The 25713-nt window shown below is 43.3% G+C and overlaps 1 protein-coding gene across 1 annotated transcript in view; it reads right to left on the reverse strand.

The window, feature by feature from the left end:
* Positions 1–3154: 3154 nt before the first annotated feature.
* The window catches only part of bod1l1 (biorientation of chromosomes in cell division 1-like 1), a 90591-nt gene continuing 68032 nt past the window's right edge, over positions 3155–25713 (reverse strand). The window contains exons 28-30 of the mRNA XM_056284159.1: positions 6900–7032; positions 5643–5714; positions 3155–4728 (exon numbers count right to left, since the gene is read on the reverse strand). Of these exons, the coding sequence (XP_056140134.1) occupies positions 4605–4728; positions 5643–5714; positions 6900–7032 (329 nt within the window). The 3' untranslated portion in view covers positions 3155–4604. The remainder of the gene's footprint in view (positions 4729–5642; positions 5715–6899; positions 7033–25713) is intronic.

The raw sequence follows: 25713 nt of genomic DNA on the forward strand, positions 1-25713 counted from the left end.
GCATAATAAGCTAAGAACCAAGCCCTCGACGCCAACCCAAGTCTCTAAGCAAGGGATAGGCAACATGACCCAGAAAAGGCCGGTGTGGGTGCAGGTCTTTGTTCCAACCAAGCAGTTACACACCTGATTCTATTAGCCAACCAATAGTCTTTGCCAAGGACCTTGATTTGTAGACTCAGGTGTGTAACTGCTAACTGCTTGGTTGGAACAAAGACCTGCATACACACTGGCCCGTTCTGGATCATATTGCCAATCCCTGCTCTAAGTGACGTAAGAGGAAGTTGTGGTCGACTGTGTCAAAGGCAGCATTTAACTCTAAAAGAACTAAAATCGAGCAGTCACCTCTGTCTCCAGTCAGTAGTAGGTAATTAGTTACCTTAATTAGAGCTCGGTACTATGAAGCGCTGTAAAACCAGACTGAAAACTGTTAAAAACACTATTAGTGTTCATAAAAGAAATCAACTGAGAAGAAATTACTCTCTCCAGAACCTTGGATAGAAAAGACAATTTGGAGATGGGTCTGTAGTTACTTAGGAACAGGGGATTTAAATTAGGTTTCTTCAGCAATGGGTGAACAATGGCATGCTTAAAACTGTCTGGAACTGTCTATTCCGTTGCCTACCAACAAAGGGATCGGCGGTTCGAATCCCTGCGTTACCTCCGGCTTGGTCGGGCGTCTTACAGACACAATTGGTCTTGTCTGCGGGTGGGAAGCCGGATGTGGGTATGTGTATGTGTCCTGGTCGTTGCACTACCGCCTCCTGGTCGGTCGGGGCACCTGTTCGGGGGGGGGGCTGGGGGGAATAGCGTGATCCTCCCACGTGCTACGTCCCCCTGGCGAAACTCCTCACTGTCAGGTGAAAAGAAGCAGCTGGTGACTTCACATGTATCGGAAGAGGCATGTGGTAGTCTGCAGCCTTCCCCAGATCGGCAGATGGGCTGGAGTAGAGATCGGGACGGCTCGGAAGAGTGGGGTAATTGGCCGGATACAATTGTTGAGAAAAATTGGGGGGGGGGGCTGTCTGGAAAAGAACTAGAGGCCAGAGAATTATTAAGAATTTGCAGACTAGTTGATAGTTGAAAAATACTTCCTTGAGCAGCTGGGAATGATGTCTACGATGCAGGAGGAGGAGGAGTTCATAATGGAGACTGTACTCTCTAACACTGAAATTGCAGTTGGTTGAAAGTGGGTAAAAGAGGCAGAATTAACATGGGGAATGGAATGCATGCAAGAGCCTGGCTGGATTTGGGACCTGATATTCTCCACCTTATTTACAAAATGAGTGAGAAATTTTTCAGACAACTCAACATCGGGTTCAAAAAGTGAAGTGGAGAGACCATTAATAACAGAATCAATTACCCTAAAAAGAACTTTAGGATTGTGGTTATTTATTGATATTAGTTCAGAGAAGTACGCGGATCTCACGTCCTTAAGATTATATAGCACCCTCGGGGTCGTGCGGTGTATGGGACACGAGAGAGATCTCGATCTCTCCATTCTTCCACGCCGACTTGCAACATCGGTGTCAGAAGTGGGATTGAGCGAAAGAATGGCGAGGGAGCTCCAGAGACTGGAGCGGGACATTGAGCAGACCCTTTGGCGTTTAGAAAATCTGGCGTGCCAAAGACGAAGCCCGCCAGAGACCGGAGGTTTTCCATCCCGATCTGATGCTCCAATGCACCGCTGCTCCACCGCCAGCTGGAGGCCAGGAGGACCAACGCCGGGGAACACGCACTGCCTGCCACCGCCCATCGCCCCTTGGACATTTGAGGGACTATGTCTTGGGTGATGGGGTCGTCGAGGACGACTGACCCCTCAGGTGTGCGCTATGTAGCAACCGGGGGAGGCGGTCGCTCCGACTGTCGGCGGCTGTGTGCCGGGGCTCATGGGACTGTTAATGTGCCACAGTTGCCATGCAGAGTAGATCTCAATTGTCTCCGTCATTTTTTATTTTTTGTCAGAGCTTTTTTCCCCCTTTCTTTTGTTTTTGATCGTTTGCTTTGCAGCAGCTATGAGGGATATTGAGTTGCTATTTTGATTCTGACATTTTTTGTGCTTTGTGAATGTCATTTTTGAACCTTATTGTGATGCATTTATTTCATTTTTACAAGTCAAGCACAAGGCGTTACATCGCATGCTGGCCTTTACTCTGCCCACTTTGAGACATGGTGCCGCTGGAGACCTTGGTGAGATGCAGAGCTTTAAACTTCATGGCAGCCATTGAACTAGTCCATATTACAGTACACCCCTCTTGACACCTGAAGTGGCCCAAACATAACCGTCGACAGTGTTGACCGACAGTTATCTGTTAGGACAGTTTCAGGAAGTTGGTAGCATGTACTGCCACTTCCTCTACCACACAACTGAATGTCATTATTATCTTCTTAAGTCGGTGTCTGGTTACCCTGTGCCAAATAAGCAGCTTCAAAGTTACAGACAAACACCCCGCTGTTCTCTATAGCATACATATACATGCTAGTTGTCTCTCAGACAAAAGGATAGCTGATACAGCTGGCTTGTACATACCTGCTCAGTGGAACTAAAATAAATAATAAAATTGTTTTTTTGACTTCATTAAAAACACAATATGCAGCATCACAGTAAAAAATGACCAAAATGACAGCCGCAGGTCCCTGCAATGGTATCAGACACTGAAAGGAGTGCTGTTTGTCTGCCAAGCACACAGTGGCTAAACAGAAACTGATCCAAACCTTGAAATAAGAAGTGTGAGACTAATATTTAGGGCCTGGTTTCCAGTACCAGGAAATACCTGAGGAGAGCACCTTAAAAGAATCAAATTTAGCACTCCACAGGAATGGTCGGAAAACTTCCAACCTGCCTCTCTCAGACGACCTGGGCTCGCCACAGCCTGTTCTCCACGCTTTAGTGAACCCTGTGAGCTCAGGTGCAGCGATTTAAGTCCCCTAACATGTTAATGACAGTGGAATATTTCATTCTTAGTTTGTCAGTTTTATCCTCCATTAGCAGGCAGAAATGTCCTCTCCTCTCGCCTGCTCTGAAGGGATTGGTTCGTGTCTTTGCTATTTACACATCACAGACAGCACACCCATTTAAGAAGAAATGGAAGCGATAGCATTTGAGACATAACAGGGGCAAATCAATAAAAATCCATATACTCAGTTCAGCAAACTATTTCATTTTGTGAATAATACACTCCCTCAGTGTTTTCACGCTTGCCAAACAGAATCACAGTATTTTGGGTGTTCCTGTGGAACATTTGGCTTAATGGTCATGTTAAAGATATAAGAAATTGTCATTTGTTTCTAGTACATGCTGGATATACACTTGTAAACTCTGAGTTACTGATTATACTCATCACCAGTCATATAAAGTGAGAAATATTAAAAAAAACAAAAAAACACACACACACACAAAACTCAGAACCATCAACAATACTCATTTTCAAAGCTTTCATTTGCTTTCCATACTGTCACCACAGCCTGGTCATCTTGTTACAAAAATAGAAATTACTATATTGACTATTTTAAGAAGCAAAAACTAATACAAGCAATGAAGTATAAAATGGATGTACAGATGTACATTTTTTTATGTTAACAGATAAGAGCATTAGGGTAAGTCGTTCAGCACCATTAAGCAAACAACATTTAGCTCTAACACGGTACCAAGAACTACTTTGGCTGTAACGTGCTACTTAAAACAATGAGGAGCAGTACTTCAGGAACAGGCGTGGTTTATACAGAATAAAAGCATGTGGATGTATTTACGCTTACATACATGTCTGGTTTTCTTTTCCCCATGAGCAATACTGATTTTCCATACTGCAATGACGTTACAAAAGCAAAAACATTAAAAAAAATCACTTTATGGCTAATTGAGTATAAAAATCAAAACTTTAAAATAGAGGGAGGATAATGCCTCCATTACATTCACAGAATGAATAATTACGTTCACAATGACAGCCATGTGATTCACACTAATGTCTATATATACATGTGCGCGGATTTACAAGTTAGATGTAGAAAAAAACATTTCAATGAATAACAGATCTACTTGCGAAGGTAAAACGGTCTTGATCGAAGCAAGTCAGCTTCTGAGCAACAGTTAATCTCAACTCAACCTCTCCTTAAATGCAGTTTAACTACACATAAGGCCTTTGATTGGCCCCAAATACCCTAGTTCAGTAGTTATTACTGAATAAATGAAAGGATGAAAGCAGCCTGATCAAAACCATATGGGCGTTGTGTAGTATAGGGTATTCAGAGGGGTTGCTACACAAACTGTCAGGTGCAGGCCCAAGCACTCAGGTAAAGTGTATAATACCATACAGGGCTTTCTAAAATAACCAGTTAGTGAACACCAACTCGCTCTAGTTCTATGAGCTAACTTGCAGATTGAAGGGTGAGACTTGCTAATTCATACAAAAATAAACGAAGGGGTTCACCTTCAAGTAGAAATGGGTTTCCATTTTGATCACCAGTATGACTTTGACATTAAAAGAAGACTTTCACAACAGCAATATAACACAGGTGGTGGTGGGGATGATCTTGGGTAACTGAGTGGGAAAAGCAGTCCACTGCTGGGGAAAGTAACTGCAGAAATTAGTCTGCTGCGATCAGGTTTTTCAGCGTTTGGCTCTCTTGGAAGGGGGCTCCTCTGATTTCTGTGCCCCCCGAGTGCGCACTGCAGGAGGGCTGGCCTCCCGTTTACGACCTCCCTTCGTTGCTCCTGCCTGGCCCCTCGTTCCGCTACGGAGGACAACAAGGACTGAGTGTCAGTAGATTTGACACTGCAAGTTTAAGGTGTCACGTTGAGGCACTAAACTAAAGTTATTAATAAAAATCTCTCTAACAAGCACTTCTGCATTACATGTGAACTAACTGCACATTAATAAAGATGCACATAGAGCTGATTTTATTCTTCCTCACAGGTATGGAGGATGTTAGCGTGAAGAAGATGTCTGCAAGACTGATTCATACTGAAATACAGCATCAAAGCTTCATTAACATGTAAAGCATGCACATATAAGCAATGTAAAATACAATGTATGGTCATATGAATGCTATGATATTTAACATTTATGCACAATTAATGTATTTATCTATACAAAATAGAATATATTATCATGTCTCCTTTTTTTCAATATCTAGTTTGCATAACTGAAAAACTGGACCAATACCTTGTTCACAAGCTAAAAGGAAATGCAATCACATTACATCATCTAGTTGCATTGCCTCATATGGTTGAAGGACAATTTAATGGCCAGTAATGTTCACATACCTATAAGAAACATCTTTTCTTTTTTTTTAATGATTCCAGATGTTTAATATGGGGTATGGCAGACTACTGTCAATAAAGTTTTCTCTCAGCCATGTTAGGCAAAGCAATCCAATGATGTCATAGGGTTTGCATTTTCCTTGATCTTGACAGCTAATAATTGAAAACATCGGAGAAAAAAACAAAAATACTAAAAATAAAATGTTATATATATATATATATACACATAAAGATAGACAGATGTGTCTACATCTGCAAAGTAATGAAGCTGAAACACATTTTTGTTGAAATTTCTACTTTAAGACTGTGTGGCACACCAGTCGGATCACAAAGTATCAACTTCAGGTAAACAAGGTCTTACTGTAACTCACAGAAATAAACTTACCGTGTGCCAACCGTGGCCTCCTCTTTCCCGTTCTGTCTGCTTGCCCGGGTGGAAGGTTTACTTGGCTTATTTCTAAAAGAAACAAAAACATAAAAGAAACAACAGTTGTTACTTCAGTACTAAATCTCAGCCTCCATAATTTAACTGAACGTGACACCGATGATGCTCTGTGGGTCTGAATGATGAAACTCAAAACAGCACAGAAACCTGGGACTTGGTTATTCCTACTGCAGTTAAACTGTTCAGTTTGCATATGAAACTGTGTCATGTATTGCTTTTGTATTTGCATTTTGCGCAGCTGAGCAGCCTTTATTGCACTGACCAGTGTCTACTACTACTACTACTACTTTTGGCTGCTCCCGTTAGGGGTCGCCACAGCAGATCATCCATTTCCATTTCTTCCTGTCCTCTGCATCTTCCTCTGTCACACCAGCCACCTGCATGTCTTCTCTCACCACATCCATAAACCTCCTCTTTGGCCTTCCTCTTTTCCTGTTCCTTGGCAGCTCCATATTCAGCATCCTTCTCCCACTATAACCAGCATCTCTCCTCCACACATGTCCAAGCCATCTCAATCTTGCCTCTCTTGCTTTGTCTCCAAACTGTCCAACTTGAGCGGTCCCTCTAATATACTCATTCCTAATCTTGTCCTTCTTTGTCACTCCCAGTGAAAATCTTAGCATCTTCAACTCTGCCACCTCCAGCTCCGCCTCCTGTCTTTTCGTCAGTGCCACTGTCTCCAAACCATATAACATAGCTGGTCTCACAACCATCCTGTAAACCTTCCCTTTAACTCTTGCTGGTACCCTTCTGTCGCTAATCACTCCTGACACTCTTCTCCACCCACTCCACCCTGCCTGCACCCTCTTCTTCACCTCTCTACTGCACTCCCCGTTACTTTGGACAGTTGACCCCAAGTATTTAAACTCATATGCCTTCGTCACCTCCACTACTTGCATGCTGACCACTCCACTGTCCTCCCTCTCATTCACACATAGAGATTCCATCTTGCTCCTACTGACTTTCATTCCTCTTCTCCAGTGCATACCTCCACTTCTCCAGGCTCTCCTCAACCTGCACCCTACTCTCGCTACAAATCACAATGTCATCCGCGAACATCATCATCCATGGGTTGCACTGACCAGTGTATTTTTCTTTATATTATTATTAATCAATGTCAGTATTGTAATGAGCATTACATCAATAAGAACCTACAATAAGTTATCCATATGACTTTGTGTATCCTGTAAAAATCACCTCTCCGCCTCCAGACGAGACGCTGACCGCGTCGTCGTTCTGGTCTTGGTGTCCTCTTCTTCCTTCTCATCATCCTCCTCCTCATTGTTCTGCTCGCTCTCTTTCTCATCTGACCTATTGTCTTTCTTCTCTTCTGTGAGGAGAACAAAACAAAACATTTTTGTGGTAACCAAGAAAATGAAAGCAGAAGAAAGGCCCAACTTCATTGTTGTATGGTGCATAAGCTACATTAAGGCCAAACTGAAAAAGTCATTATGGGATGTATCCAATATGGGCTTGATTTTCCATTTGCTTCTTGTATCAACATTTATCAGTCTGTCATTATCTGATTTTAGCTACCAAGAGCTGATTTGTTTTTCATCTGCATCATTCTCACAGGAGCCATCATAACCCATCGTATGTAAACACACACTCAATTACAACCTTTGTTGTGATCAGCCTACATTAATGGTTATATATATATATATATATATATATATATATATATATATATATATATATATATATATGGTGCAACAAGGTTATCAAATCATTCTCATAAATTTAATAATAACTTTGGTGTTTAATATATTACAATTAAACTACTAAATTTTTTTTTTGGGGGGGGGATTTCCCCCTTTTTCTCCCCAATTGTATCTGGCCGATTACCCCACTCTTCCAAGCCGTCCCGGTCACTGTTCCACCCGGTGGAGCACCTCACCTGACAGTGAGGAGTTTCGCCAGGGGGACGTAGCACGTGGGAGGATCACGCTATTCTCCCCAGTTCCCCCTCCCTCCCGAACAGGCGCCCCAACCGACCAGAGGAGGCACTTGTGCAGTGACCAGGACACACAGACATCCAGTTTCCCACCCACAGACACGGCCAATTGTGTCTGTAGGGATGCCCAACCAAGCCGGAGGTAACACAGGGATTCAAACTGGCGATCCCCGTGTTGGTAGGCAACGGAGTACACGGCTACACAACCCGGATGCTCTTAAACTACTAAATTTGTGGAATAATCAAATCAGTCTCAAAAACTCATTAACCATTAATTTCAGTTGCCCCAAAATGTATAATTGAACCATTCAAATTGATGGAATAATCAATGTTGCACCAACTGGAGTACTTTACTTGGCAGAGGATGGCTTCAGTAAATGCTGTCATAAAACAGGCAGGACAACTACTTACTTCAGTGAAAACCATTTATTAGAACAATCAATCAAAAGAATAAATCGACTTATGTTAATCAACACTAAGTATAAACTAAGACTAATCAGGTACATTCTATAACAAGCAACATTGGAAAAGGCCAAAGGATGATACGAGGTAGTGAGGCTGTGTGACTAGTGTGTGTGTGTGTGCACTGAAAGTAAGGGTGCACGTGGGAGTGTGTGTGTGTGTATATATATATATATCTTTGTGAAAATATACACTACCGTTCAAAAGTTTGGGATCACATTGAAATGTCCATATTTTTGAAGGAAAAGCACTGTACTTTTCAATGAAGATAACTTTAAACTAGTCTTAACTTTAAAGAAATACACTCTATACATTGCTAATGTGGTAAATGACTATTCTAGCTGCAAATGTCTGGTTTTTGGTGCAATATCTACATAGGTGTATAGAGGCCCATTTCAAGCAACTATCACTCCAGTGTTCTAATGGTACAATGTGTTTGCTCATTGGCTCAGAAGGCTAATTGATGATTAGAAAACCCTTGTGCAATCATGTTCACACATCTGAAAACAGTTTAGCTCGTTACAGAAGCTACAAAACTGACCTTCCTTTGAGCAGATTGAGTTTCTGGAGCATCACATTTGTGGGGTCAATTAAACGCTCAAAATGGCCAGAAAAAGACAACTTTCATCTGAAACTCGACAGTCTATTCTTGTTCTTAGAAATGAAGGCTATTCCATGCGAGAAATTGCTAAGAAATTGAAGATTTCCTACACCGGTGTGTACTACTCCCTTCAGAGGACAGCACAAACAGGCTCTAACCAGAGTAGAAAAAGAAGTGGGAGGCCGCGTTGCACAACTGAGCAAGAAGATAAGTACATTAGAGTCTCTAGTTTGAGAAACAGACGCCTCACAGGTCCCCAACTGGCATCTTCATTAAATAGTACCCGCAAAACACCAGTGTCAACATCTACAGTGAAGAGGTGGCTGCGGGATTCTGGGCTTCAGGGCAGAGTGGCAAAGAAAAAGCCATATCTGAGACTGACCAATAAAAGAAAAAGATTAAGATGGGCAAAAGAACACATACATTGGACAGAGGAAGACTGGAAAAAAGTGTTGTGGACGGATGAATCCAAGTTTGAGGTGTTTGGATCACAAAGAAGAACGTTTGTGAGACGCAGAACAAATGAAAAGATGCTGGACGAATGCCTGACGCCATCTGTTAAGCATGGTGGAGGTAATGTGATGGTCTGGGGTTGCTTTGGTGCTGGTAAGGTGGGAGATTTGTACAGGGTAAAAGGGATTCTGAATAAGGAAGGCTATCACTCCATTTTGCAACGCCATGCCATACCCAGTGGACAGCGCTTGATTGGAGCCAATTTCATCCTACAACAGGACAATGACCCTAAACACACCTCCAAATTGTGCAAGAACTATTTAGAGCAGAAGCAGGCAGCTGGTATTCTATCGGTAATGGAGTGGCCAGCGCAGTCACCAGATCTGAACCCCATTGAGCTGTTGTGGGAGCAGCTTGACCGTACGGTACGCAAGAAGTGCCCATCCAACCAATCCAACTTGTGGGAGCTGCTTCTGGAAGCGTGGGGTGCAATTTCTCCAGATTACCTCAACAAATTAACAGCTAGAATGCCAAAGGTCTGCAATGCTGTAATTGCTGCAAATGGAGGATTCTTTGACGAAAGCAAAGTTTGATGTAAAAAAAATCTTATTTCAAATACAAATCATTATTTCTAACCTTGTCAATGTCTTGACTCTATTTTCTATTCATTTCACAACATATGGTGGTGAATAAGTGTGACTTTTCATGGAAAACACAAAATTGTTTGGGTGATCCCAAACTTTTGAACGGTAGTGTATATATATGTAAATAAAACAGTAGCAGCTGATGAATGTGAGATGCACAAAACAGGCCTGTACTGCAATATATAAAAATCTTTTTTCCTGTATATATATATATATATATATATACGTATATGTGGGTGTGTGTGTGTTTGTATGTGTGTACTGAAGTGGGAGCACGCGGATGCGCGCGCGTGTGTGTATGTGTGTGTGTGTGTGAGTACTGTCGCACACGGCGAGGAAATGGCGCTAAAAGAACAAAGGGAGGTCAGACACAGAGAGAGACAGAGAGAGAGAAAGAGAGTGAGAGAGATTTGATTTTCAAAAGTACATTTATTTAGTTGACATTCCAGTCCAACAGCTGATATTCAAATTTATTCATCTTATTGTAATCCAGTTTATAAAACGAAAAGCAGTTTCAGAAAATGTCTCATTGAGTAGTTCAGAGTATTTATAACAACAAACAGGTTTTCAAATCATCCACACTGCAAAATTATAGTTTTTTTCTATTGCCCCGCAGAAGGATAAACATTGGAGAGAGAGAGAGAGAAAGAGAAGGATAGACCTATATGACAGAGACAGAATGAGAGAGTGAGTGGGAGAGTGTCTTAGAGACAGAATGAGAGAGAGATTTACAAAACCCATAATTAGAACTACAATTCGTATATTGACAAAAGGACATCAACTACAATAGTGAAAGTGAAGAGGGAAATAAATAGAACATTCGCCAACAATACAGCCAGGACTTTCCCTTGTTACACAAATTAGAAAAAGAAAATGAGCTCTTCACAATCTTCCACTGAGCACAATACTCCCCCTATTGCCCATTTAAGGCTGAACACCTCTAAATTGTCTACCATTTTGTAGTAGGCATACTCCACCCTGAGCCAAGCCTTCAGCAGTCCTATAAGAACCTGCACAGGGTCCAGCCAGCCCACCGCCCGGGCCCGTTTCTTACGGCTCAGCCAGATGGCTAATTTGGCAGTAGCTGATATGAAATTTATAAGTTTGTGCATACTTTTCTGCCTGGCTAAGTACTTGAGACCATATACAAATAACTGAAAAGAAAACGCCTCCCCCAAGCCCAAAAACCAGCCCCTTAACAAAGCAAACACACCCACCAACTTAGGACACTGGACAAATGCATTAGAGTTTCATACTGTGAACAAAATAGACACACCTCCCTTTGATCAGGATCCAGGTGTGCTCTGTATCTGTTTGTGGCTATCGCTCCATGCACAATCCTCCACTGGAGGTCAGCTGACCGTTTTTCAACCAATAGCTTGTACAGGAACTGCCAGAAGGCTTTCGGGGAAAAGCCTGGGCCAATAAACTCAGACCACCTCGACACTTTCATGGCCTGCAGAGACTGAAAGTGCCTCACCTTCACACACAGTATGTAAGTTGCCTTTTTCCCAGGTACTCAAACTTGTCCAGTCGTGGGATCTTGAAAGAAAGAAGTCGGCCCTCTACCTCCTGCCACTTCCCAACATTAGGAGAGACAATCAACTGTAAAGCTATAAACCACATCCTCCTCCCAATGGCCAGTTAGCTCACGGTTCTCCATCATAAATATCCTCAGGTACTCTGGAAGTGATGCACACACATCCTCAATAATATGACTCAACAACCTGGGTCTGATTTTGGTGCATTGTTGCAGGGTCCCCGCGGGTATCAGCAGATGTCCCTGTTTCACACATCTGGCCTCCTTCTGAGAAGATCTTATGCTGGCTGAGGACAGGGTCCAGGCCTGAATTAAGCTGTTGCAAAACAGTGGCTCCTCAAACAGCCACAGACCAGCCATAGCAGCAGGCTCCCTGGAGGCCTTCAGGATCTTCCAGGACAGAGGCGTAGAAAGGCCTGTGAGAGCTGCCTCCAGCCTCAGCAGAAACAGTTGCTTACAGTAGCCAAGATGACCAGCTGTCTACCGGATGAGCTTGGCTGTGTCTAGCCACCGCACACTACAGTGGTAAAGCAGTCTCTGTGCAGTCTTCAGCCTAAAGGCCATCATTCGAGAGGTAATGTCCACAAGACCCTGTCCTCCTTCTTCCACTGGCAAGGGAATAAGGCAGGGGCTCGGATCCAGTGCTGCCCTGACCAGAAAAAGTCCACTATGGCCCACTGAAAGTTTTCAATCAGGCCTGTTACTGGAGGTAGAACAATCAGTCTGTCCCACAGCATCGAGGCAACCAAGATATTGGCAACCAAACCGACCCATATACGACAGCTTGGGTAGCAACAATTTCCATTTAGACAACTTGGCACACACTTTCTCCATCACACCCACTCAATTCTGCCTGATAATCCTCTTAGCCGAAAAATACCCCCAACCCCTTTATCCCTCTTCTCCCCCACTGCAGACCTCCAGGCAAACTGGGTGCTGCCCTCTCTCTCCATTGTCCTACCTGTAAGGTCTCACTTTTTGCCCATTTTACTTTTGCTGATATAAGCCCAGACTGTTCTTTAGTGCCTCCACATCCCCCTGATCCCTGACAAACATGTTTAAATCACCCGCATAGGCAGAAACTATCAAAGGTAGGTTGTGTTGTGTGCCTGACAGTGAAAGCCCGCTGAGATAGCTTCTCAGCCTGCACAGCAAAGGTTCAACAGCCAGACTGTAAAGCTGCCCTGAGATGGGACAACCCTGCCTAATCCCCCTCTGCACAGGGATTAGCTGGCTCAACCCTCTCCCAACCTTCACCAAATGCTCAGAACCATTGTACAATAACCCCACCCATGACACAAAATGGTCACCAAAACCAAAAGCCTTAAGTACTGAAAACAAATACCCATAGTCCACCCTGTCAAATGCTTTTTCTTGATCTAAGGCGAGAATGAATACTAATGTCAAGATCATAAAGTTTTCATAGGTCAATCACATCTCGAAAAAGATTGTCCATTATTGTTCTGCCCTAACACAGTATGTTAGGTCCATATGAACAAGTATATCCAGATATACTTGTTATATCTGGAAGATGTATCTGGAAAATGTATGAAGATACATGAAGATGCCATATGAAGATCATGTATGAAGATGCTGCCAGATACATCTGGAAGACGTATGAAGATGTATGAAGATGCGGTATGAAGATTATGTACGAAGAGGCCGCCAGATACATCTGGAAGATGTATGGAAGACATATGAAGACGCTGTATGAAGACTATGTATCTGGTGGCACATTTCAGATGGCGGCGCGGACTCGCATTTGCAGCAGCCTCACCCAGTGCTGATTACGCAGTGTCTTTGTCCACGTCTACGTCTGCAGCTAAGTTTGTGCCATCATGAGAAGTTTTTATTTTGATCGTTGATTTCGCTTGGCTGGGAGAGCTGGCACTGGATTAGCTGGGAAAGCTTGGTCTGCTGTATCCTGTGGGCCTGAGGGGGAAACACTGGGGGCGGTCTGATGGGACGTGGAGGTGAGGTGGACTAAGCTAACTGCTAGCCCACGGCCCTGCCAGAGAGGAAATACCGAGGCAGTCTGGTGGCGGCCTCGCCTCGCGTTGACTGTGCAGTGTTTTTGTCTGTGTCTGCATTTGTGTCATCATATGGAGTGCGGGAGAGGTGTGTTGAGGGTGTCCGGCTGGAGAGCTAGTGTTGGATCAGCTGAGGGAGCCTGGTCTGCTGTGTCCGATGGGCCCAGGGATCACAGCCCTGCCTGGCGCTGCGCCTGAGGGGGTAACACCAAGGGCGGTCTGATGGGACGCGGAGGCGAGGCAGGCTAGGCTAACTGCTAGCCCATGCAGACCAGCAGTTCTGACAGTCATCTTGGCTGGCATTCGTTCTCTGGACGGTGGAGTTTTTGGACTGTGTTGAACTGGGTGGACTGTGTTGTTGGCTGTTTGTGTTTGCTTTTTTCTGTTTTTGCATGTTTTTGGTGGTGTTTTTGGAGGTTTTTGGATATGTGTTTTTGTCTTTTGTGTTGCACTGCTGTGGGCTGGGGGAAACTGAATTTCATTTCTTTTGAGTACACAGTACATAAGATAAAATGACAAATAAATCGTTCCTGATTGTTCCCGATTCCTGATATTCTCTTAGTCTGTTTGACAGTGCTCTGGAAAGCACTTTATAGTCTGAGCATAAAAGGGCCACCGGCCTCCAGTTTATCAGCAATGCTAATCTCCTTTTTTAGGGAGCAAGGAGAGAACTGCCCTTAAAAGAGACAGGCATCATCCCTGTATGGGAGCATTCCAAGAGTACTTCATGCAGGTCAGGGCCAACTGAACACAAGAAACACTTGTAAAAGTCAGTGGTGAGCCCATCTATTCCTGGAGCCCATCCCAAAGCCATCTGACCAACAGCTACAGTAAACTCCTCCAAGCTGAGTTCTCTGTCCAGGTTTGCCTTTTCCTCAGGACTGAGCTGAGGAAGCAGCTCTGCAGCACTGCCCTGATCACACTGCTCTGCTCCAAAGAGAGAAGAGTAAAAAGCCACAGCATGACTCCTCATTTTCTTTGGATCAGTTGTCATCCTGCCACCGAGAAGCTTTAGGGATGTTATCAGCTTGCTCATGGCAACAGTCTTCTCCTAACTGAAGAAAAATGAGCTTGGAGCACCCATGTCTTCGGTGTTGAGGAAATGAGACCTCACGAGGGCTCCTTTCACTCTCTCCTGCATGAAAATCCTGAGCTCCCGTCTTTTTTCTTGCAGCAGGCAATCAGCAGCAAAGTCTGGATTACTATTCAAAGCACGCTCAATGTTCTTAATACTGTCCTCCAGCTCATGGACTGTTGCTTTAATTCTAGCAGTGGAGTGAGATGTATACTGTATACTTTTGACAGAAGACGCAAGTCTGTGCCTTACCCACTTCCCACCACCGCCTCAGCGAATCAAAATTAGCTTTTTTACTTTGCCAGCAGACCCAAAATTGTTCAACGCCCCGACAGAAAGCACTATCCTGCAGCAACTTGTTGTTTAAATGCCAATATGACCTAACTTTTTGCTCAGGAGAAATTAGCAAACGTACAGTGATGATGAGATGGTGATCAGTGAAGCCAAGTCAAGTCAAGTCAATTTTATTTGTATAGCCCAATGTCACAAATTACAAATTTGCCTCAAGGGGCTTTACAGCAACACAACATCCCGTCCTTAGACCCTTGCATCGGATAAGGAACAATTCCCAGAAAGAAAAAAAAATCCCTTAACAACTGGAGTAATGGAGCTACTAACTAGACTGGATGCAAGTGACTGTGAAATGTAGAACCTATCCAGCCTGGCTGCACTCACTCTGTTATTGCTCACCCTGACCCATGTTTACTGTCTAGCAGTAGGGCATTTCAACCTCCATGCATCTAGTAAATTTTATTAACTATTCTGCCTAAGCTACCAGATGACTGAATGTGTGGTTCCTCACTTGTCCTGTCCATGGAGAAATCAATGGTGCAGTTCCAATCTCCACCTATGATCAGCTGCTCCGGACCATACATCTGCAGCTCATCCCTCAAAACACTGAGAAAGGCTAATCTGTCAGCCCCCTGGTCGGTGTATATGGTCAGTGTATATGGGGTATTTGGTCAGTGTATATGGGGCATATACACTGACCAAACAGAAAAGGCACCCTTCAATTTCTATCCTTACAATCAGACACCTCCCCTTAACTAACTCCACAGATAATACAATTCTTGGATAAGTTCTTTTAGATAGTAACACTGCTACCCCCCTCCCCCCTCCACTAAAGTTGGTGCCATGGCTGAGTGCATATGACCCCTCCCACCACCGCCTCCCAGTCTATCGCATTAGTTTGGTCACTGAGTTTCCCACAGAAAAACCACATCTATCTTTTTCTGCTTCACAACCTCAGCCACTAAAGTCCTTTTAAGTCTGCCCCTCCCACCATTAATGTTAAAAGATCCAACCCTGAGCCCATGCAGAAAATGGGTAGAACAGAGCTAAACATAAGAGACAGAAACAGACCAGCATGAACCAGAAAATAATGAAGCACCCTGTGATGCACGATCACAATTTATTTCACAACTTTTGTCCTTACAGTTTTCCCCTTTGCTGCCTTTCTCAAGGCTGTGATGTGTTTCAGGGGAAAACATTTTTCTCTCATCAAGCAGCTCAAAAACAACCAGCTTCAGCAGATGACCAACAATCCTAATGAACTTCTCTGTATTATTAAAATAATCTTTTATTTTACTGACTTCCAAAAAGTTTCATCCAAAAAAACATTTATGTCCTCAAAAGAATACAGATCTGTGCTGCGGTTTGATGTTTCACCAGCTGACACACTATCAGACTCCAAATGGTAATCCATGTCCTCAGTCTCACCTATTATTGGGCTACTGGGAATCTTCTCTACACTTTCAGTATTCCCTTCAGTAGGCCTACCTCCTCCCTTCACAATCTGTTCCTCACCACTGAGTACATCCTCAGTCCCTGCCGAGCTGCTGGATGCAGCCACCTGTTCAGATGCGAGTGTTTCTGTAATCTCTGCCCCCCCGGCTCCGAGGCCATAGACTGAGAGCCTACTTCCTCAACTGCAACCGGTGGAGCAAGCTTTTCCTCAGACTGACAACGTTCTCCTCTCCCCGCCCTGGAGATATTATCGGTGGGTGGGATGTTAGTGTGATGCCCACAATATGTGTGGTCACATGTAATGTATGTTGTTATGTTATTTATTTTCTTTGGTTATATCATTATTATATTAATAATATGCTTATTATTCCACTGTGAGCCATTATGGCAATAATACTCCCTTTGCTGTAATACAGGGACTGGTAAGGTTTCAGCCTCGCCAGGAGGTGGCAGTGTGGTGCTTTTGTCCCCCCAGGGACTGACGGACCTTCGCGGTTTCCTTTCAATACGCCCATTTCACGCCGCGGCCATCTTGGATTATAAAAAAAACCAAGCGGTGGGAACTTAGCCACGCCCCTTCTTACTTCATTGAAAACACTGCCGGAAGCAACATGTCGTACTGTTGTGTACCATCCTAAATTCAACTGACACATTAAGATGCCATATGGCTAAATGTTTACTCCTCCTGCTATTATTGCAACAGACATTATGTACATGTAGGCCTACTGTATGCATTGAGCTGCAGAGGTTGCATGTACATTTAACGTTACTGTATGCATTGAGCTGCAGAGGTTGCACCATGTACAGCCAGTTAAATAATATTGGGGTGACCAGTTTCACTGTGACTAAAACATTAGAAGGGAGACAGAAGTTTGACGCGGAATAATGTTTCCTCCTTTTTGTAGTCGCATTGGTGACTTGATAGCGGAAGAAGATGAAGAGGAACATGAAGAGGAACATGAGGGAGATAGGTGAGTTGTTACGATCAGTACAATACAATTTTTCAAACATGTAGATTACTGCATTGTATAATATATATATATATATATATATATATATATATATATATATATATATTCACTAATCTTTCAATAGTGGATAGCTCTGTTCTGACACATCATCTTGATAACAGGAAAATGTGTGGATTTATATTGCTTCCCACATGTATGACAGATCCTCATGTGTCCAGTGAGGTTTGGGCAACTCTACCTGATCATGACTACGACGTGAAGCCGCTTTCTGTGGAAGACCAGCTTGACGCAGTAAAGAAACGCATCGCTTTCCTGGAGGACGAAAATAAAAAGCTAAAAAGTGAGCGTTTTGGTCTAGAACGCTTCCAGTGTGCACCCAATCTGATCAGGTTTTACACTGGTTTTAAGGATACCACACCCTCAAAGCACTCTTCCTAGCTTTACAGTCTTGATACTAGACTGCACAGAGATCCGCATCGAGACAGGTAGTTGGAAGGTTTTGAACACCATGACATACTCCCATTATAAATGTAACATTACACTGAAATCCCTAATTGGGATCACTCCCTCAGGGTCAGTAAGCCTGGTATGTAATCTATACACAGGATGTATTTCTTGTAAGGAGATAACTAAGAGGTCAGGTGTTCTGGACCTCGTAGAGTCAGGTGATGAGGTCATGGCCGATAAGGGCTTCCTTATCAAAGACCTGCTCGATGAAATAGACGTAAAACTTGTCATCCCTGCATTTTTAGGCCCAAGTGGACAGTTTAGCTGTGATGAGCTCACAGACACACAGAGTATTGCTGGCTTGAGAATACACGTTGAACGGTCAATGAGACGCATAAAGGAGTACCACATTTTTGATGGAGTCATACCCCTTTCTCTAAGTGGAACAGTCAACCAACTGTGGACTGTGTGTGCTCTCCTAACAAATTTTCAGGGACCACTGTTTTAAACCTTTGTTAAATTCAGCTGACAAGAAAATAGTGCACACAAACCTTAGATAGATTGAAACATATTTAACTTCATTTCAGTACAGTCCCATTTTTTAGCCCACACCTTGAGATGAGCAACCACTATCTTAGTTTAGTAAACAATTGATGATTTGAGTTGGTAGCGAGTTCCAGCTTATGGCTACAACAGAATGACAGTTGACCGAACATATTTTAGTTTAAAATGAACCAACATTTTTGTTAAAGTTAAAGGACAAAGAATGAAAATATTGCAGATGGGACAATCTAATGTATGAATATTGAATGTACAGGATAAAAATGAAATAAATCGTATTTTTTATTTTATTGTGATTAAACAGCTTCTTTGAATACAGCCCTGTGTGTGTCTCTCTCCTCACTGGCACAGGAGAGGCAGAAAGTACTCGAAAAAGAAAAGATCCAGCTTAGTTTTCATATTGTGGTAAATGACGGTAGGTGCTCGAGGTTGGTAGTCCAAACCATGTTTGCTGCTGGCCCCAGCAGCATTGATTTCCGATTGAGTAAGAAGGGGGCGTGGCTAAATTCCCACCACTTGGTTTTTTATTTAATCCAAGATGGCCGCGGCGTGAAATGGGCGTATGAACGCTGAACCAGGAAACGCTGCATTGCCTAATTATTTCTTTTTATCCTGTTTAACAGGTTTGTAACGGTTCAAGTTGATATATCTATTATACACATGTTGATTTACCCTTGTGTGAATATTACCAGATCGATTTTGTAAGAGTGATTATTGTGTAAATATATTTTTTGGGAGGATATAAATTTCTGTCATGTAACGTAACGTTAGCTAACGTGAATATGGCTAGTAGCTAGCTCGCGGTAGGATTTACAGATATTTTATATAGCCTTGATTCCAGTACATTTCCCCTTATGATTTATACGGTTTTATTATTCTTTATTTGTGTATACTATTGCATTGAGTTGTGTAAGGAAAACGGTTTAGCTAATCTGAAGCTCAGACGTTCATATAGCCTATCTATGCTATGGATGCTATTTATTGTAGCTAGAAAAAGTGCTCCGGTGATTTTACGTTGGTTTTAGGTCACGCAGGGACCGATGACAGTTCAGTCACTAGATCAGCGTTTCTCAAACTGTATGCCGCGGCACCCTGGTATGCCGTCTGACAGCGTCAGGGGTGCCGTGAAAAAATTTGCAAATCTAACATTTTTCAGATCAATTATCAAAAATTAAAATACTAATTTATTTTACAAAATGTTACTGAATAAATGAATGGATGAATAAATAAATGGATAAATAAATTCATTTCAGATAAATAAATAGCCTACATACTCATGAGAAACTGTCTCGCGTGCCCATTTCCCCTCCCACGTTACATACGGGTCAGTGCAGTGCGCGATCACGTAAGGTCAGGGCATCGTTGTTATCATTTTACACGTCCTGACATTTTGATGCCGCTAAAACCCAAAACCAAGCCATGGATCGTTTCCTAAAAAGAAAAGTCCCACCAGAAGCTCCAACAGATGGGGATACTTAAACAGACACTGACAGTGAACCGGAGCCTTCTTCTAGCAACAACCGGCTTTTATCCTCCAGTTCGGAGTCGTCTGCACCCGTCGTACCACCGGGAGATGCTAATGTTAGTAAGGGCAAGGCTACTAGCAAGGGCAAGGCTAAAAAGACAAAGACAAAGATTTTGCGATACCACGACAGCTACATTGCACTTGGCTTCATTAGTACCGATGATGCATGCCCTCTCCCGCGGCAAGAGAAAGTCATGTGTAAAGCTGCCAAAGTATCCGAGAAGGCTCTGGAGGCCAGCTACCTCGTAGCAGAAATAGTAGCGAAAGCCAAGAAGCCCCACACAATCGCAGAGTCCGTCATAATACCTGCTTGCACGGCAATCGTTACCAAAATGCTTGGCCCACAAGCTGCCAAAGAAGTAGCCAAGGTCCCGCTGTCAGACTGCACAATAGCGAGGCGAATCAATAGCATGTCTGCCGATATTGAAGATGTCGTTTTGGATAAAATCAAGGCCAGTGGACATTTCTCCTTACAACTCGACGAGTCAACTGATGTGAGCGGGCACGCTCAGCTTTTAGCAAATGTTTGCTTTGTTGATGGGGGCCGTATTAGAGAGAACTTTTTATTTTGCAAACTGCTCCCCAACAACACTACAGGAGAAGAAATCTTCCGTGTGACAACTGAGTATCTTGACAAGGGTGGTTTGAGCTGGAAGAACTGTATCAGTATTTGCACCGACGGCGCAGCTGCAATGACGGGCAGTGCCAAAGGTTTCAATACCAGGGCCAAAGCGCAAAACCCTGATATACGAACAACCCACTGCTTCCTTCACCGAGAGGCACTTGTTGCTAAGACGCTACCAAAAGAACTTTCCGACGTACTGAACAAAGCAGTGGACATGGTTAATTACATCAAGGCGCGCCCGTTAAAGAGCCGCCTCTTTTCCATTCTTTGCGAGGAAATGGGAGCAGAGCATCAAAGCTTGTTGTTACACACGGCTGTCCGCTGGCTTTCACGGGGTAAAGTTTTGACCCGAGTGTACGAGTTAAGAGAAGAATTGAGGGCCTTCGTGATAGACGAGAAACCTGCATTTGCAGAGCTACTCGCAGACGAGCAGTGGTGCGCAAAACTCGCGTATATGGCTGACATATTTAAGCACATAAACGAGCTGAATATCAAAATGCAAGGTAGACAAGAAACCCTCCTCTCCTCATCTGACAAACTACGCGGCTTCAGGTCCAAGCGCGCACTCTGGCGTTCCTTTGTAAACCAGGGCAGGCTGGATATGTTTCCCCTGTGCAATATGCATACAAACAACACCACATTGTCAGGCGTAATAGCCCAGCATCTGACCACTCTTGACGAGCGATTCAATCAGTATTTTCCCTCTGAGTCATATGCTGAGTTTGACTGGGTCCGTGATCCTTGGAGTGCACGTGCAATGGAAAGTGCAAAGGACTGCTCACTTTCAATACAGGAACAACTGATGGAGATCAGGGAAGATCGCACTTTGAAAATGAGATTTTGTGATGTGGAACTGGACAGCTTTTGGATATCAGTGGGAAACGAGTACCCATTGGCTTCAAGATGCGCTGTTGCTATTCTACTACCCTTCTCCACAACCTATCTATGTGAACTGAGTTTTTCAAGCCTGACGTACATCAAGAACAGGTACAGGGAGCGACTAAGGACTGTGGACCAGGATCTACGTGTCTGCCTCTCATCCATCCCTGCCAGGATAGGGCAGCTTTGTGCGTCTTCCCAGGCCCATGTCTCTCATTGATGGTGAGTCACGCCCCCTCTCGGCCTCTCTCTCTCCCCTATGCACTCCTGGCTCTCAGTTGTGGCATATTTGTGCGTGAGTGTGTGTTCATGTGCACATGTAGGCCTATCTCACTTTTTAAATGCGGGTTGTGTGTGGGTGTGTCTCTGTGTGTGTGTGTGTGTGTGTGTACAGAGGCTGGATGGAAGAGTACAGATGGGAGTGTTCCTGCCATTTCTTTGTGTGAAGTTCCTGTCACTTCATTATGCTGGGAAGGGGGATGGCAGTTTGAAGGACTTATTTTGACACTTTATTTTTTATTCTGGAGGGATGTTATCTCTTTACCCACCTTATTATCTGTCTGCCTATCTGTTCATTGATACACGCCGTCCCCTAAAAATAAAAAAGGATATTTGCTCTAATAGAGGGATGCAGTGTCGTTTTTAGCTATATTTTTACACTGGGGTGCCTTGAGATTTTAGGCACTTAAAAAGGGTGCCTTGGCTGAAAAAAGTTTGAGAAACACTGCACTAGATGACTATATAGTAGGCTAGTTAATGCCTGATGCTTACGTTACTCATTTGTAAAGATAATGAATGAACCTGCTACTACATGTAATATGCTTGATTGATGATTTATTGAAATAAAGAGGACATATTCAACAAAATATGATGAATACGAATAAACAATGCTGAGGAACGCTGAACCAGGAAACACTGCATTGCCTAATTATTTCTTTTTATCCTGTTTAACAGGAATACTTATCTGTATACATGTTCTCAAGCCAGAGAAGTGTAACATTAGCATCTGCGGTGTTTGCCTCCGCTTGCTGTCTATGCGGACATGTGAGCAGCATATGGCCAACATTGCCACTCAAAACATTTCAACTGCCCCGAACTAGCATATACCATGTACAAAGGAAACCTCGAAACTTGTGTTGGAGAGTCCAAGAACATAAAAAAATGGATAATGATCCCCTTTTCATCGGCGGGGACTGTGTGGAGAGTGTCTCGGCCTTCCGGTTTCTGGGCATACACATAGAGGAGGGCCTAACCTGGAACGTTAACACCACAGCGCTGGTTAAGAAGGCACAGCAGAGACTCTACTGCCTGAGGATCCTCAAGAAGAACCACCTTACCACCTCACTGCTGTCCTTCTACCGCTGCTCCATAGAGAGCATACTGACCTACTGCATCTGTGTCTGGTTTGACAGCTGCACAGTAGCGGAGAGGAAAGCGCTCCAGAGGGTCATCGCCACCGCTCAGAAGATTATCGGACGCCCACTCCCCTCCCTGGAAGACCTATACAGTTCCCGCTGCCTCAAAAATGCCCATGGCATCCTCAAGGACCCATCCCACCCAAGACATCTGTTTGAACTGCTGCCCTCGGGCAGACGTTACAGGACAATTAGAGCTTGGACAAACAAACTAAAGAACAGTTTCTATCCCCGAGCCATAACCGTACTAAATGCCGCTAAGTCTTGATTCCTGACTTTTTGTGCAATATGTTGGTGTCCAGTAGAATGTAGAAATTAATGTGTGTTTTATGTTTTCAATTCTTTTTATACTGATTTTTGCACTGATAAGAACTGCACTTTCAAATGTCATTGTACTTGTACAATGACAAAGTTCTATTCTATTCTAAATACCTGTCTCCTGAGTGACTGAACATGTTTTATCTTCAGATCTGTACATCCGACATTGACAGTTTTGAAAGCACTGGCAAATTTACTAAACCTCCACTGCTCATTTTCCAACAGTTCATTGTAGATAAACGGCAGAACACCCAACAATGTGATTCTGGTAGAGGGAACCGACAATGGGGAAACAGCAGTATAGATATTCCTAATAATGACTCCACTCTCAATCATCTCACTAACATGATACTCCTCCTGCAAAAATATCACCACAGCCTTGTTCATACTGGAAGCAAACAGTAGATTGCCATGATCAACATGCTCTCTTACAGCCAACAAAACCTCCTCTAACATCACGCTGGACTCCAGCGGTACTACCCGAATCCCGTGACGGATGGATGGAGGCCATTTTAGGACGCCATCCCTCCTAAAAACAACCTGACAAAATCACCAAACAGTAAAAAGTATTAAAGTTTATCTGATCATGCATATAGGACAGATGAAAAATACAGCGGAAAACCTGGAAAAAAAATACAGCAAACAATTCAAACTCCACGCCAACCTCACATTCAGCACCCTCACTCATGCTCACACACCCAACCTCCCTGCATGCAGTGCAGAGAAAGAGAGAGAGAGGGCAGCGCATGTGCACAATCTACCTGAAAATAATTTTGTAAACAAAGAAACAAAAATCAAATTAGCAAACAAACAAAAGAAAGGTAAACGGTCTGTCTATCAAACTCTATTTGGTTCAGTGTGCGCAACAGAATAGCAAAATGAATTCAATCAATAGTACTTTTCTCAAGTAACCCAAGAAGATTCAAACAAAAGAAAAGTTTTAAAAAATTACAATCGGTCTGTAATATTTCCTACGTGAATAACAGTGTGTATCTAGATCACGGATGATTTCTTCTAGCAACATGAGATAATTAGATAAACTATTAAACTAACTGCAACTACACCGTTAAGACTAACTATGCCCAGATAGCAGCCTTATTTGAGATCACTTGTCCACGACGATCAGCATTGCAATCTGTGTTCAATCCAGCAGTGAAGCGCGGAAACAGTTTCTTTTTCTTCACAGCCTGTTGGCTGAAAAGATTTGCAATTTACAATTTCATTTTGCAGACGCTTTATCCAAAGCGACGTACAGGTGAGAGTTAATACAACACAAGCAAGGATCTAGTCAGGAGGCGATAATGCAAACAAGTGCCAAAAAACTAGGTTCAAGTACGATAGGACATAGAAGTCAACAGGCAGTGCACAAAGGCAATGCACAGGGTGCATAGAAATGAAAAAAAAAACTTCTTTTTTTTGGAGGTGTTCTAGAAAGAGCTAGATCTTTAGCTTCTTCTTAAAGATGGAGAGGGACTCAGTGGATCGAATGGAGTTTGCTAACTTGTTCCACCAACGGGGAACTACAGAAGAAAAGAGTTTGGCTCGTGACTTAGGGCCCCGTTATGGCAGAAGTGCCAGGCGCCTTTCATTGGCAGAGTGTAGTGAGCGGAACTGAGTGTAGAGTTCAGGTAGGCAGGAGCGTTTTAGTTGCTGAATATAAATATGAATAGCAACGAGAATTAAAGAGAAACTTTCATGCTGTTTCCGAGCACATTTTTAACCCGATTGGTTTGAATTACAACCGAAAGGTAGGTGTGGTTTTATGATTTCATAGCTATTGGCTACTGAAATTCAGGGTGGTTGTGTGGGTGTCTGGGTGGCTAAACACTGGGGCTAAACCGCTTGCTGTAGAAAAATGAGAAATTCACTGGTGACAGCCCCCTTCCTGCTCTGTCGTCACTTTACAAAAAAAAAAAAAAAAAAAGGCGAGCGACGTGACCACCAACAGCAGCTTTGAGGTTGAGGATGTGGAAGACGATTCCTCTTTCTCAGTGGAAGTTGACTACTCGCCTCACGAATATATTGCTCAGCCAATACAGCCGTATTCCTTTGAGCCAAAAGGGTGCGTCTCCGCTCTTATAGCGTCCCGCTATGGACACGCCCTCTATGCTAATGGTAATTCGTGACGCGGCAAGTTACCACATTTTCGCCAACTGGAAATCAGTTACTTGGCCGCCGATATCTCTCGTCTGGCAAAAAATATGATTTTAGGGCTACCATTTGTCTCATCGATCACATCCACACTCCTTATATCGATTAACAACGGGAAGACCTATACAGTTCCCGCTGCCTCAAAAAAGCCGATGGCATCCTCAAGGACCCATCCCACCCAGGACACCATCTGTTTGAACTGCTGTCCTCGGGCAGACGTTACAGGACAATAAGAGCTCGGACAAACAGACTAAAGAACAGTTTCTAACCCCTGAGCCATAACCGCACCAAATGCTGCCAAGTCTTGATTCCTGACTTTTTGTGCAATATTTTGGTGTCCAGTAGAATGTAGAAATTAATGTGTGTGTGTTTTATGTTTTTAATTCTTTTTATACTGATCTTTGCACTGATAAGAACTGCACTTTGAAATGTCATTGTACTTGTACAATAACAAAGTTCTATTCTATTCTATTCTAAATACCTGTCTCCTGAGTAAATGAACATGTTTTATCTTCAGATCTGTACATCCAACATTGACAGTTTTGAAAGCACTGGCAAATTTACCAAACCTCCACATCTCATTTTCCAACAGTTCATTGTAGATAAACGGCAGA

The sequence above is a fragment of the Lampris incognitus genome, chromosome 1 (genome assembly GCF_029633865.1).
Source record: "Lampris incognitus isolate fLamInc1 chromosome 1, fLamInc1.hap2, whole genome shotgun sequence".
NCBI lineage: Eukaryota > Metazoa > Chordata > Actinopteri > Lampriformes > Lampridae > Lampris > Lampris incognitus.